Source organism: Ylistrum balloti, unplaced genomic scaffold, assembly GCF_031769215.1.
Source record: "Ylistrum balloti isolate Yb309-2 unplaced genomic scaffold, AGI_CSIRO_Ybal_v1 Utg369858, whole genome shotgun sequence".
Classification (NCBI taxonomy): Eukaryota; Metazoa; Mollusca; class Bivalvia; order Pectinida; family Pectinidae; genus Ylistrum; species Ylistrum balloti.
Window position 1 is genome coordinate 700,015 of NW_026782007.1, and position 16,116 is coordinate 716,130.

A 16,116-nucleotide genomic window follows, 5' to 3' on the forward strand; every position below is an offset into this window, starting at 1 on the left:
TAAAAGAAGTTTAATATTTTATTTAATATTTCGGATTATACAAGATGTTAAACTCGAGAAATTAACATGCACATTCATGTATTTGAATTCTAACCTTGATATGAAGAAATAAATTACAGATATTTCTTTTAATATGAAAATGTGTAAATTAATTGTCTTAAATATCTTATCGTGTGCGGGGTTCATTTTAGTTCCATTCGCCAATTACTTCACGATCCGGTATTACAGTGATCTAACACACGATACAATTTAATAAAGATATCAGTTATAACTGTGGCGATAGTCACTAATTACACGACGTGCCATTTAATCAGTCCGTTATTCATCGAAGCGATACTCAACCTTCTCATTGTTTAAGTCTTATCTCTATTGTTTTCCTGTGTATTGTAGTCAGGTTAGGTTTAAAAAATCAACCTTTATACTCTAACCTCTAACTAACCCTACAGGAAGTGATTTAATGGATACGTGTACTTAAAATCTACCTGAAATGAATGCCTATTAATGCTAAGACCCGTACACAAGGCATTTATGTCCGAGAACCGGAACAGTCCATGTTAAATTCAAACTCAACAGAAACAGATATTTGAAATTATCCAGACATCGTGATATTTAGACTATGTTTCTGATTACATAAACTGATATTACCACTACTATTCCATGCACTCAAAATGAAATTCCCGTTTTCTGTTTCATCAGTGACCGTACATATGTAACATAATGTCGATGTGTTGATAACACATTTATTTTTTGTAGCATACTGTTTAACGTCTCGTCAACACCTATGGTCATGTAAGAATGGGGTAATTAGTTATTTCACAGACGTCCACATACGTGTGAAACATATACATTTCATATCATTAAACCCATTTGTCTTAAGCGTAAAATGACTATACCCAAATACTAATTGAAAAAAAGCCGCAGATCACCTGATCTGGTCAGAGTATACTTGACAAGCTGTGTTAGCTTGATTCAGTACTCATTAAAGTAAACACATTGTAGATAAACAATCAAATGAAATTATCCCCCCGATTAGGATGATTATATGCTAGCAAACGGCTTATGTGCTTCACTGCGTTTATCTTTAAAAGTCATCATGAAATTGATTGAATTGCTTTTGGACAATTAAATAATCGAACCAAGAAAAAATTCATTAAGTCATGACAGAGCGTTAATCATTATTCAGAATGGCAGTGTAACACCACAGTGTATGTATAAAGTACACGAGGACTTAGTTTTAAGGGAATACGAACAGTACATTCTATTAACAATATCACGCGCTATTAAGGACACTTGTATTTATCTAGTTTGCTACCAAGTCATATATATATATATATATATATGTTTTCGTTTCCATGGTTCATATCACAGCGCGCTTACCAAAAGTGTGAAGAAATAGGAATACCTTTCACTTAAAATATTTAGAATTTTGTTATTCATAACTTCACTTGCTTCTTGGAAATATCGCAGAATACAACTACCTGAAAATAACACCATTTGATTAAAGTACATGTATGTATTTTATACAGGATAATAATCTGGGGTTAATTTTGGATTTTCTAAGAAGTATGAAATCAATATTTGTTGATTGATGTATTATACTGTCCTTGATCTTTCGTTGGAAAACATCATCCGGTTGTCAATATCTTTTTATTTTTCAGAAATTCCGGCTACTATGACGCATGCGCACTACTGATCCTTTCAAGCCTTTGACAATTTCAACATAAAAAAGTGGATATGTCTTTGATGTACCCAACATTTTGTCTCATCTATGTCATAACAGCAATATCATCAACATTTTCGGCATCGACTGCGCATCCTCATTCAAGTCAGGTGACGACGTCATTGAATCAAAGTTCTGAGAGTTCTAATTTAACGAACACGCATGAAAACATAAGTCATACCGACCATCACCACCATGTCGAAGTTTTCGAAATCCGTTATCATGATATCAGGGAACCCTTCCTTTTTACTGTGGTAGTTTTGGTAGCAGCTATTAGCAAAATAGGTAAGTAATCATATATAATCATATTGAAAAAATTCTTACGTAGATGAAATAAACTGCAAAGTCAAGGTAGAAGATTCATCAGCTGTTTATAATGATCTCAATTCATATGTCTTTAAACAAAAATAGATTCGATGTCTTCGACATGCTCCTCGTAATGTCATGTGATTTAATTTTTATTACCTCGGTTTTCATTTTGAGAACGTAACTTTGCTTAGATCGGCTTAGATTTGAATCATCGATCATATGAATAGTGAAAATACATACAACGGAAAAACCTATTTCCAAACAAACTTGTAATCAGTCAATAGTACATGTGAAAACAAATAATGAACACAACGTATCGTACAGCTGATTCGCCGTTCTAGGGCACCTCAGTCATGCCAAGAACATAACTTGTTGAAATCTGGAGGTCGAACGAGTAGAAAAGTGGAAATTGATGTTCAAATCAAGATTTAGAGGTGCACTAGCCCATTCCCTAAATTAGTTTCATGTCTTTCAAATTATGGTCGACTTCATGAGTATATTATGAATCAGGATGAAGACAAACTTGACAAATAGATTAAAATGAGGCAATTTTCGCTTATTTTCCTATATGTTTGAAATATTATTCGTATGAGCTATTACTTTGAAACCACGTTTTGAATTCATTTGAATAATGGTACAGCTCAGAGTATATATATGTACTTGACACTCTCAGGTGATTATCGGATTTATTAACTTTTCTACGAAATTTATTGAAATACGATGTATGTTAAATATATGCTTCAACAATTAATTTCATTTTAAACAGATAGATATAAAATATTTGTAGACTTCGTTGTTTCGTATGTGACATTACAGTGTATCTGGATTGACCAAACGTAAAATGTAGGCCCCTAGTATCACTGACGAGTCCTGGAAGGATAAAACAGCTGTATAATGCAGTTAAATGTATTGTTTGGCTCTACTCAATCTAACTATGAATTTGTATTGAAATGTACTATTCATTTGTGTGTCTTTTTTACAATAATTAAAATCTATCAAATTTGTTGAATTATGGGATAGATGCAACTCCCTATATAGGTTGTGACATCTCTGTCGACCAATTCTGATATTTTTCAATCTCATTTAGTTATAATTTTGTAAAGAGAGATGCTAGTCACGTGATTGTCATAATTTTGTATAGAGAGATGCCAGTTACTTGATTGTCATAATTTTGTATAGAGAGATGAGAGATTGTCATAATTTTGTATAGAGAGATGCTAGTCACGTGATTGTCATAATTTTGTAAAGAGAGATGCTAGTCACGTGATTGTCATAATTTTGTATAGAGAGATGCCAGTTACTTGATTGTCATAATTTTGTATAGAGAGATGCCAGTTACTTGATTGTCATAATTTTGTATAGAGAGATGCTAGTTACTCGATTGTTATAATTTTGTATAGAGAGATGCTAGTTACGTGATTGTCATAATTTTGTATAGAGAGATGCTAGTTACGTGATTGTCATAATTTTGTATAGAGAGATGCTAGTTACGTGATTGTCATAATGTTGTATAGAGGGATGCTAGTTACTTTATTGTCATAATTTTGTATAGAGAGATGCTAGTTACTCGATTGTCATAATTTTGTATAGAGAGATGCTAGTTACTCGATTGTTATAATTTTGTATAGAGAGATGTTAGTTACGTGATTGTCATAATTTTGTATAGAGAGATGCTAGTTACGGGATTGTCATAATTTTGTATAGAGAGATGCTAGTTACGTGATTGTCATAATTTTGTATAGAGAGATGCTAGTTACTCGATTGTCATAATTTTGTATAGAGAGATGCTAATTACGTGATTGTCATAATTTTGTATAGAGAGATGCTAGTTACGTGATTGTCATAATTTTGTAAAAAGAGATGCTAGTTACGGGATTGTCATAATGTTGTATAGAGAGATGCTAGTTACTCGATTGTCATAATGTTGTATAGAGAGATGCTAGTTACTCGATTGTCATAATGTTGTATATGAGACGTGATTGTCATAATTTTGTATAGAGAGATGCTAGTTACGGGATTGTCATAATTTTGTATAGAGAGATGCTAGTTACGTGATTGTCATAATTTTGTATAGAGAGATGCTAGTTACTCGATTATCATAATTTTGTATAGAGAGATGCTAATTACGTGATTGTCATAATTTTGTATAGAGAGATGCTAGTTACGTGATTGTCATAATTTTGTAAAAAGAGATGCTAGTTACGGGATTGTCATAATTTTGTATAGAGAGATGCTAGTTACGTGATTGTCATAATTTTGTATAGAGAGATACTAGTTATTTGATTGTTTGTTGTAATTGTTTTGCTGAAAGCGGTATTTCTTCTGATATTCTGTTATCATATACTAGTTTAAAGATATTTTACGAAAAATATAGTTCGCCTACAGTGTAGAGATGTCTGTTATGTTCTGTAACATAAATTGACTTATTTGTTTCCTAGGTTTCCATTATGCCAACAAACTCTCTTCTATAGTTCCCGAATCATGGTACGTAAGTCCTTGCTAAGTTCAATAACGGTACTAACATTACCACAAAATATACAATAGTTCCTGTATGGTAAAAACCTGATAAACATCCACAAAGCAAGCACTGAGATAAACTGATGCAACTATGGTGATTCAGTATTACGAAAATGCATTATTGTAGATAAAATGCAACATAACTGTTCTTTTCGTTTAACTACTGTTTTTTAAAATACATTTAATCCTAATAATGAAAACACATTTAATCCTATATAAAGCTGTCTTGGAATTATGAAGCGTTTTTTGGATATACTTACATTGATGCACAAGTCCGCTAGTCTTATGTTATTCGCTTTTAAGAGCCAACATATAATTCATGTAGTTGAGCACTTGTGAAGTATTGTTGCTATCAGGAAAATCAGTGCACGAATTGTAAGATACACTATTTTCGTTGTTTTAAAAAGCAATACATGTAGCTGGTGTATCAATATGTCTGATACAACAATAAAACACAATAATGGCCTTTCGATGAGGTCAATAAATATTTTTTAACCTGAGAAATACACATTATCTAATCATAACGACATGTGTTGCATACACATTAATATCATAGAGTTTAATGATATCATCCAGTTTATTCTTCTATTTATTTCGTTTCCAGTCTCCTCTGTATCATCGGGACAGTATTTGGCGCCGTTATATAGTAAGTGCAGTCATGCCTCAGTATATAACATACTTTTGTATTAGATATTTCTTTATGGTACAAATTTCAGTGCATTGTGTGGCATATATTTCAGTTCATTGTGTGGCATATTTCAGTGCATTTCATTACATACAGGAAACACGTACACATATAGCAAGTGGAAAGTTAGCCATCTTATTTAATAGTAAAAAAATTAACCGGAGCTCTTCGACATTGTACTTGTAATACGTTAGTTTGTGAAATGCTAGCTGTGAATTTGAAGCTAATCGAGTTACGCATTTTTAAGTTAGATAACGAACCTGTATGAACGCGTCGATCCCACTCTAATCCGACCTTTTATCGCATGACACCCTACAATTTATAGAGTAATATGTTTCATGCACCTGTATATTTGGAGACTGACGAAATAGGCTATTGTCTTAGTTTTGATCCGTCAAATGTACTTGTCCGCTCAGTCATCAAACCAGGACTTTGGAGAAACTGTAGTATGTTATGTTACTATCCTTCTCATGAGACGAATCAAACATTTCATTTGCGATCAAGCTTGATTTCTTAAATATTATGAAAGTAACATGCATCGACTTGTTCCTTTTCAGTCTGACCGGATCTGGGGGAGATTTACGAGCTTTCTTTACCCCGGATACTTTTTTCAACTACTTACTACCTCCGTGAGTCCAATAGTTCTGTACAGAATTTATTTGAGTACTTTCTATCGCAACATAAAATTAGAAACCAGAAGTTGTTTGATTATTGACATTTTTCTTCCTTTGTTTTTTATCCTGAAACCTTGATAATACTTACTTAAATATTGCTGATCTTGTCATTTATGTATTCATGTCTATTTAAAGCAACGCTTTTTATCATGCATCGTTTAACATTAATTGGTTAATTACAAAATGGACACAGCTTTTACAGTTAACAAAAAATATCAAAATGTCGACAACATGAACAAGATCATAAAATATACGAACTGGCCGACGCGTTTTTTATTCTTTAATTGCGTTTTTCTTTTCAGAATCATCCTAGAATCTGCATTTTGTTTGTACGATAGAGCGTTTACCGATAACATAGGAACCATCCTGATATTTGCAGTCTTTGTAAGTAGTAGGTTCTTCAAGGAGAGACTTCGAATTAGGATTTTGACTATGTATTCGGTCTGTAAATAATATCCTTATTTTTGTAAAATACGGCCAACGTTTCAATTGAGATTAACGAAACAATGATGTCTTTTCATGGAAATCGGAGTTTTGGGTTGTCTGTGGTTGTGTTTGTTTCTATGTATCAAATTTTCTGGAATTATTTTTCATCCTTTGTTCGTAATGTGGCAAAATGTTTTGTTACTAGGCCGTCCTGTATAATTCCCAATTATACATTTTTGTATTTCAACGCCAAGATCACGCACTCGTTTAAAGACTTCAGTGTATCAATTGCATTCATTATCAACTACATTTATCTAAATTTCACGTCGACATGTCTTGAAAACATTCTGGACGATAATACATTTTGTATCTTATCGGTTGAATTTCACATTCACTTCCATTTCATATGACATTCATCAACCTCATTTGGAGTATTTTCCATCTCTCAGTAGAGGGTCGGTAAAACGAAAAATGTCTAAACTTGCTTTACAAGTTTCATATGAATGGAAACTGGTGTAAGATGGATAATTTCTTTCAAACCCCTAAAAGATAAATTTCATGGAGAGACATACCATCAATACGAAATTCGCAAAATTCTGAGCTACTAACAGTTCTCTATCGCAGTGTATTGCTGTCCTTTAATTCTATTCCTATTTTTTCTGAATCTTCTGGTAAGGTTTTGGTTGATGTTAGCGTTGATACTTAAGAAAATGCAAATCAGCAATTAGTTGTAACAAATATGATTTCACTGAACTGAATTAAGAGTATATATCTGTTCCATATTTTTGCAGGGGACTATAGCATCATGTAGTCTAGTTGGTGAGTACACGTATTTTGGTTTCTGAAACCTTTTTTTCTTTACATAAACGTAATATCTTCATTTTCGGTGGTACTTTTCGTTGTTATTTATGGCTAATCTTGGTCAGTGAATTATACATTGTGTATTCCCACGAATCATTTAACTGTTCAAGACATGAAACATGTTTATAATAACAGAGCTTTCAATGATTCAAAAGCTTACGAAATACTTTTACCATTTCCCTTGAAACTATAAACCCACGAAATTAAGTCGACAAAAATCATTTTACATTTACACTAACTCATAAAATAATAAATAATCATACAAGAGTACTTATGTGCAATGTAAACAGATCGATTAGCGAGAATCAATGTATGATGCCAAACAGTATTAGTATTTTCCTATTATTGCTACTATTCTCTCAGTCGTGCAGAGGAGGACGTTTTACTTTCACAGGTCTGTCGCTGATTGGACTACAGTCCAGTGGTACAATGGAATACATTGCGTCCCCTGTTCAGTTGCTGGTTTTCAGTGCTCTTATTGTTGCTGTTGATCCTGTTGCTGTAAGTTATATCTGACGTAAATTATATTGGTTCACAAATGTGAAATAACATTTTTATAAAATGTTCGTTATCAATTCCAGAACATTTTCATGTCCTCATTATCGTTGAATTTATTTCTTCGATTATTAAATGTTGAATAAATTTTATATCGGTATAGATTACCAAATTATTTTGACATGATCATATAACAAATGCACATGGTGAAATAAAATCTGTTGTAATTTCACTGCTTTAAATTTGCTGAGACATGTCAGATTGTCATTTCCATTTTGAAAGTCAATTTGTTTCATTGACAATTAAAACATTTCACTAACCACTTGTTAAATCTAACCTAGATTTGTGCAACCGAGCGCGTAAGAAATAGGGAAAGTCAAGAGAGAGGCATTTCTTTTCTGAAATTTTACAAAATGTTCAAAAAGATTCTTTAACGTCGTGACATTACAATTAACGTCAAATATATATTAATGAAATTTTCTTTCATCTCATCAACAATTCTTTAAAGAAACAAATCATTGCAAAAATATTTCACTTGAAAAGTTTCATATGTAAAAACTATAAACACTACATTTTTGGTTGACGTTGATTAAAGCACATTTATCACGACAAAACCTGAAAACTGCTTTAACTAACTGAATCAGAAAGCAGTTCTATTTAGCATTTAGATATTTTTCTGGATATATGGTGTGGATAGGGAAATGTCAATTGGTAAATTTTTGTATTCTTAAAATGGAAGAAGTAAATTTTCGTTTTCATTTCATTTGTCTGTACTGTTTGGGTATATTTGTGAAAAGCCACATTCAAAGCCATCAATTCCAGGTCCTCGCTGTGTTCAACGAAGTTGGGGTCAATAGGGTGTTGTATTTCCTGGTTTTTGGAGAATCACTACTCAACGGTAAGTCGATTTAAGTTTTTTTTTATCTACGTAAGGACTTTATGAAACATTGGATCAAAACTAATCGTTAATATATTCAATACTGAACTATTTTGAGACTAACATATATCAACATTTATTGATTTGTCCTCTCAATGAGTATATATTTAGGTTTGGCAATTCAAAAATGATTGTAATATTTCAATAATGTCCTGTTTTCGATCGATACATTTAGTAATAAATCTATGTCACAAATAATCTGGTTATTATTGATATTTCATCATTGTGATCATATGGTTTGGTTTGTCCATTAGATGGAGTCACAGTTGTCCTGTATAACGTCCTACAAGCATACAACCTCATCTTGAAGGAAAGGGCGATCACTCTTGAGGACGTATGTTATTACATAAATTGGTTGTTGTTATCAATATCATGATGCCTTTTTATCAAGATGACCAGTGTGTGAAAACGCTGACAGAAATGAATTTGAACAATCCATGCTATTTCAATGTGGCATTGAACCCAATTATGTTTCCAAATGAGAGCCAAATATACATTCACAACAAAGTAACAAGTTTTTCATTACAAATATGGAGGTCATTTAGATAGAACATCCACTTTGAGTGATGGTGATGATTTTCACAACGCTTTATTTGTATACTCTTTTATTTGTACAGATCCTGCTTGGTGTTGTGAAGTTCTTCGTGGTGTGCTTTGGAGGTCTTGCTATTGGTTTAATTGTTGGTGTGCTTTGTTCTCTGTTGACAAAGTACACGAATACTACAAAAGGTACGAGTCAGAATATAAATGTACTGATTTGTATTGTATCGTTCATGGATGTTATTTTCAATTTGTGTGGCTTTTCATTATCAATTATTTACATTTCGTCGACCAAGATAATCTACATAGATAAAGCTACAATTAAGTAGAAATCCTGTTAAGTTTAAAAACAATAAACGATTTGTATCGTATTCGAGTAACAGAAAAAAATATGGTGTAAATGTGTTTGCTGAAGTGCTTTATTTATTTATCTATTTTGTGTTTCTGTTTTAAATATCATCACTTGTCTGATTGAATGCAGAAGATTAGGTTCCCTTAACATAAATTTCATTCTTTTATTCTTTCAATATGATCAGTAATAGAGCCTGTCGTTATATTCGGAATGGCCTACACTGCCTTTTTGGTAGCGGAGATGTTTCATTTTTCCGGAATTATCAGGTAATATTTACAGATATATCAATATCAATCATCATGTACCCTCTCGCCTTTAATTCAAAACAACGAATGATAAATTTAATGGTGTAATAGTATTTGAAATAGCACATTTCTGGCATATACTCACATTTTAATCGACTTGTTCTGTGACATTGTGATATTCTTGAAACAGCAAAAGCAGTTTCCCGAATATTTATATATATATATATGATAACAATGACGTCACGTGACAAAATGGCGTTATTGTCTTGACTAAGTGATGTAGTCTCTCCACAGCTAAAGATGCGAATGTGAATGATTTGTCTTTTTCATCCGATTTGATCGTAATGTCAATATTTTGTATATTTTACCTTCGGTACCAAACCATTACATAGATAGTAACTTATGATTGCAGTTTGATTGGTTGTGGCCTGATACAGATGGCTTATTCACTTCCAAACCTTACTAATAAATCACAGATCACCGTGAAGTTCTTCTCTCGTGTACTCAGGTGAGTAGAACTTAATATCAATACCATTATTCTTTGTAAACCGGATATACGTTCATATATCGTTGGTAACCCGGAAATACATCAAATTCTTCATATGTAGATAACGTTATATCTGAATCACCACAACAAGTTTTCCAGTGTGCAGTTGAGAACTGGTCCATCGAAAATGCAAGAAAAATGTCGACTTGCTAACTAAAGTTCTAGCATGAAATCAATAAACGTTTGGTCAATCACTAAATGAGAACAAGAGTAGATTTATGAACATTTGTAACGCAAGTAATGAACCCCGGATATATACAATGATACCTCTAAGTGGCATATTCGAATCTCTTACGGAGGCTGTGATGAAAGTTTTCTGTTGTGTCCACAGCACGACCAGCGAGATTATCATATTTCTTTTCCTGGGACTACTGGTGGTGCGCCCAGTTAGCTGGAGTACAGCTCTAACACTATGGACGGTTTTACTGATCACTGGCTTCAGATTTCTAGGTAAACGTTTCTCCTATATATCGATAAAAACATGGTTTGATAGCAAACTTTTAATTTCAATGATGATAATATTATTATTGATTCTTGTTAGAATTGATCTGACGATGTCGATTCTCTTTGTTTGTTATTATTCATACCAAACAATTTGTTTATTCAAGGAATGATATATTACAATAAATGGCAAAATTTTTAGTTCGTGAGCTAGTTAAAATTCCTTGTTTTATTTACACCAATATTTAGTTAGGTCTTACTCTCCTTTTTACTCCAGTGATGTTCACCTTTTCCTCCCTCATCAATCGTTTTGACAGACACAGCGTCAGAAAAATCCGCTATGACGAAATGTTTATCATGGTACGTCGTCAATAAGACTATGCTAATTTAAAACTTTTGCAGTGCGTGATATCCTTTTATTTTCATTAATCATTTAAAACATTGAATTAGATTTATGGTACTGATCAAGGGTTCGTGTTTTTAAAAGTAAATAAATACTATACCACTCGTTATGTAACCTCAATAACTCATATTTCAGTTTTGAGTAAGAAATGAGCCACAGAATTAACGACCTCTGTCCAGCTTAAATTTGAGCGGACTAAAGCTGAAACTGACTTACCAATGTTTTGTGCAGAGTTACGGCGGTATCCGCGGGGCAGTATGTTTCTCTTTGGTTGCTCTCCTGGACGAAGACGCTTTTCCAATGAAAGACATGTTCGTTACATCAACCCTTTTCGTCATCTTTTTCACCGTCTTTATTCAGGTATGTTGTATCGCTGTTCATTTCTTCGTCGTTCGATTTGAACTAAAATAAAGAATATTATTTTCCTTCCCATCATAGATTTATGTAATTGGTGTATTATTTATCTTATGAAATTATATATAATTTGTTAATCATTCTGCGTATTTTCCATTGTTTATTACAATGTCGAAGTAACATAATCCTTTATTATATGACATATGTATGCTTTCCAGGGATCAACCATAAGGCCGTTCGTGACATTGTTACGAGTCAAACTTGCATCCAAATCTGTTGAAACATCACTTGTCGAGGAAGTAATGAGTCACGTGAGTTTTATATCATTCCCAGGGCTCTCGAGCATAGTTTCCATGACAAAAGCAGTATTAACTCTCCTGCAACGGTTAAACAGCTCGAGCTCAAATAAAGCCACACTCGAAACCATTTGTTTAAAATTGAAGTACGTTAAAACGGAATCCGATTTATTACAGTAGTATTGTTTTAACAACAATTTGTTATCTAAAATGTAATAACGTGCATCAATTTAGGTTGAATTTATTTACGGTTTCGGATAAATCCAGTTAATGAATTCAAATTGAGACACATTTTAACACCTGAAGTTCGAAAATGTTTTTTATTATTTATGAAGTTTTAATGTTATCGTACTAGACGTATATTTTTATTTTCAAGATCTAAACAATGTTTCTTAATATATTGTTTTTAGGTAAACGATCATGTGCTTGCAGGTATTGAAGAGATCATTGGGAACGAAGGCAAAAATTCAATGAGGGTACAGTAGAATAATTAATTTTGCTATATATCCTGAACAATGGATATGTCCGGTTTGTATTTCATAACTTTCATAACTATTCAACATCCACAAATACTGACGTCCTAACAAACAAGACTACTTTTAACAAAAGTCATTCCGAGTAGGTTTTGATAAAGGATGACATACTTACATGAGATCATAATTCAAACTGAAAATGCAAACTTAAGGAAGATTTACAAGGAAACTACTGTCAAAATACAAAGACAAGAAGGTCCGGTGTTCCAGATTGGTAAGCGTCTTCTGCTTCATTGACATCACCAACCATGTAAATCGTGGTCAATGAACGTAAGTAATGTCACGTTCCCAAATGAGCACAAAGTATACAAAAACAGAATCAACAGGTAACCTAACGATAATTAAACAGACCGGAAATGTTCCTTAAACATTTGACTATTACATTCAGTTTTACCGTTTGCTACAGAACCTTTGTCGACCAAAAAAATTATATAAAACTGAGACTATGGCATTGAGGTTTTATAACAACACCTATTTAATCATTAGTCCGTCTTTGTGCAAATATTTCGGACAGCAATGTGCAATAACCTATTCTTGAATATGTGAATTAACTTCTCAATCAAATACATGTGTACGGACACATAAACTTGATATCATAAACACGAAACAGCGAAATTCTTTAGTGAGTTATTACCAACGATATAAAGTTGAGGTTACAGGACGTAACAAGTTAGAAAAGAAGAAACAGAGGAAAATAGAAATAAAACATTGGTACATGAAGAATCTAATTGTGATACTTTTGGATTTCACAGGAATGGTTTTACCATTGGGATGAGAAATACGTCCGTTCTATTCTACTAAGGGACCACGACCTAAACGAAGTGCAGTATGAGATTCTACAATGTTACGAGAAACTTGTCATGAAGTAAGTTTTGTAACTGATATTTTGGTTCCAGTAAACACAATCAGAGCATTCACCAGGTGCACTTTATTTAACACTTTATGGTTCATTATATGAAACAGAATATAAATATTTATTTCATATAGATTCATTCAGTTCTGAAATCTTTTTACAAAAATATTTTTTTATACATTTTTCAGAGAGCATTACAAAAATTTACATATGAGCGGCGCAAAGAACTTGCCAAAAGCTGCAGACACACTGTACGTATAAACAGAAGTTTATAATCCTTCCTATTTGTTATGATTTTCAATATGGATGTATGTCTGTGTGAATTGCACTAGCAATTCCAAAACCACCTACATCCCACAACGATATTGTATCAAAAATATAAATCATTGCCAAGGTATCATATCTATGAAGACTGTATACAGATCTACTACATAAACCTGAATTTAAAAGATTATAAGCCACTCAAAATGGAACAATTCCTTATGTTTCTTATTTTTACTTCAACATTTGGTGAACAATATTCGTCAAATCTGCGATAACGAACAGATCTATGAATATTTGGTTATAATTTAGCCCATAATTAGCCTGTTTACGATTTAATTTAGTATATAAATGTATTTTATGGTATAATCCGTAATTCTGTTTTTCGTACCTTTTTGAAAATGGTATTCTTTGTAAGGTTATCAATTTATCTTTAGGAGGAACGTAGACAGTACAGCAATCATAAGACAGATACGTAGAAATAGTATCTTGCCTGTAGACGTTTTACATAAAGTAGACGAAGATGAAACGGCATCTGGTAAGTAAAACGTCTGGCAATCAATTCTGGTTTATCTTTGATAATACGGCTGACTGTATGTTTCCCAAATGGTATTTTGTGTAGATTCAACAAATGCATCGGACATAAAAGATAGAAATATATTTACACGTCTGGCAACAGCATGCTGATTCACGTCATCTGCACACATTTGGTGCCCCTATTTGATCAATGCAAATTACTACATCGAGTGTTACATTATTGTAACATGAGATTTTCTTACACTAGCATGCTTACTATTTCCTCTGGAAGGATGAGTTAACAACGTATTTTGCAGGTAGGCTTATAGTTACAACTCTTTTTAAGATGCTGCTGTAAGCAATATATTCTAGGCGATACATCCGCATTGATCCCTTTCAAGACGAACTTATTTTATTGATTTAACACTGCTTTGATGACACATTTTGCTGTCTGTTAATAACCAAATACTGTAAACGTACATATTTTAGGAGTAATGTTATTTTAACGTTTTTCGCGCTGAAATTATTGCTTAATAACGATTGCGTTAATTGTCTCTTCTGGATAAAGTTTACATCATCATTATTATCGATGTGTTAAATAATCAATATGCCAAAAAATGATAATGACCTAAAATGTTATTCTTCATACAGGCACCGAGTATATAATAAAACAAAAGTACTTTTAAATTATTTTCGTTTGACACGACATTAAAGATAACAGTGGCAGAAATAAAAAAATATTACAGGGGTTTATCGTTACTTATTCAGATATCGTAATTCGTTTTGTTTGCGAATGTGTAATATATACATATATACATAATTCTTTAGAAAACTCCGACGTGAAATTCACTGTGGATCCATCGCCTGCGTCCCCAATGCAGTTACGGAAGTTTCTTGATAAAAATGCCCAACAAAGGCGACCAAGTTTAACGGTTTGTTTTATTCATAGTACATATAAGTACAAACAGGTTTTCTTTACATTTAAAAATAAAATAGATTGTGTATCCAATATTTCAAAAGTATAACACATTCACTTTTCTGGTGAGATAATTATTTATTTTTATACCTATTTCTTGGGGGTATTTATACCTGCCCATGCGTTTTGTTGTTTGTTTTGGTCCTTAAATGTTTTGAATATGTATTTACCTTCATATTACTTACTCGATGTTTTCTTATTTCTATAGATGAATATATATGGGTTCAGCAAATCATCTGTCTTAAAAATGGATGACCGTCGTAAAATGCGTCGTCCCAGTATTACTTTGCTTGAGCAACAGTGGACGAACAAACGGAATACCAATATACGACTACAAAGTACTACCTTTATGAAGAACAAATGGGAACGTCCTAAATCTTGGTCAGGAGAAGATGCTGCAATTGCCAAAGAACGAGGAAAGGAGGAGATGCCAGAACAACGCAGGCGCGCCATGACCGTTGATGTTGACCCAACTACTGCAAGGAACACTCGCTCACGACTCTATGATTTCACGAACAAACCAATTATGGAGTCGTTGGATGAACAAGTTGGCATGGAAACAGATAATATGTCAGAGGTAGATCCTCTCCTATCTTCTGACAGAAAGCAAGAAGATAAGGATGACAAGGGAGGTCATTCGTCATGCAATTCGATACGTGGGATATCTGATCAGAATGAAAATATAGGACTGATCAATGTTGAGCACATAGCAGACAAAGACAATATAGAACCATTCTGTAGCAGATCAAACTCAAACGAGTCACAGGGATATCTGATACGACAGAACGCGTTATTTGTGGAAGAATACCTACCATTAAATGATAATGTTTACTTAGAAGATGAAACAAAATCCTGAAAATTTCAACAAACCACCGATTATTAACATTTAACTGATTTATATTTACGTCTATTATAAGATATAAAGGTGTTTTGCAGAGACAAGAAAATACTAAATGAAATTACGAAAGTTGAAGTTGAAAATACTAGTCTGTTAATGCAATCTAATGAGAATTCGATGTACACAACAAGGAAACCATCAAGTATACAGTAGGAGACATATTATCATGGTGGTTATATATATTTCAGATATTCGATCAATTGACCATCGCTTCATTAACACATTTTCATTTAATTGTTGATATCGTCATTAAACTTTAACACATCAAGGATCTTTG

The 16,116-nt window shown here is 32.8% G+C and overlaps 1 protein-coding gene across 1 annotated transcript; it reads left to right on the plus strand.

Moving 5' to 3' along the window:
* Window positions 1–1,734: 1,734 nt before the first annotated feature.
* Window positions 1,735–15,785, plus strand: LOC132545859 (Na(+)/H(+) exchanger beta-like; the record flags this gene model as incomplete). Its single annotated transcript, XM_060209531.1, has 22 exons — window positions 1,735–2,005; window positions 4,468–4,513; window positions 5,151–5,192; window positions 5,789–5,860; window positions 6,208–6,289; window positions 7,123–7,150; window positions 7,587–7,693; window positions 8,510–8,585; window positions 8,879–8,958; window positions 9,242–9,353; window positions 9,701–9,782; window positions 10,174–10,269; window positions 10,640–10,758; window positions 11,027–11,109; window positions 11,384–11,512; window positions 11,725–11,817; window positions 12,213–12,278; window positions 13,088–13,200; window positions 13,377–13,439; window positions 13,887–13,987; window positions 14,794–14,897; window positions 15,150–15,785. Coding segments are annotated over exons 1-22 (2,601 nt in total), but the record flags the coding sequence as incomplete, so codon positions are not given.
* Between the last annotated feature and the right edge of the window lie 331 nt (window positions 15,786–16,116).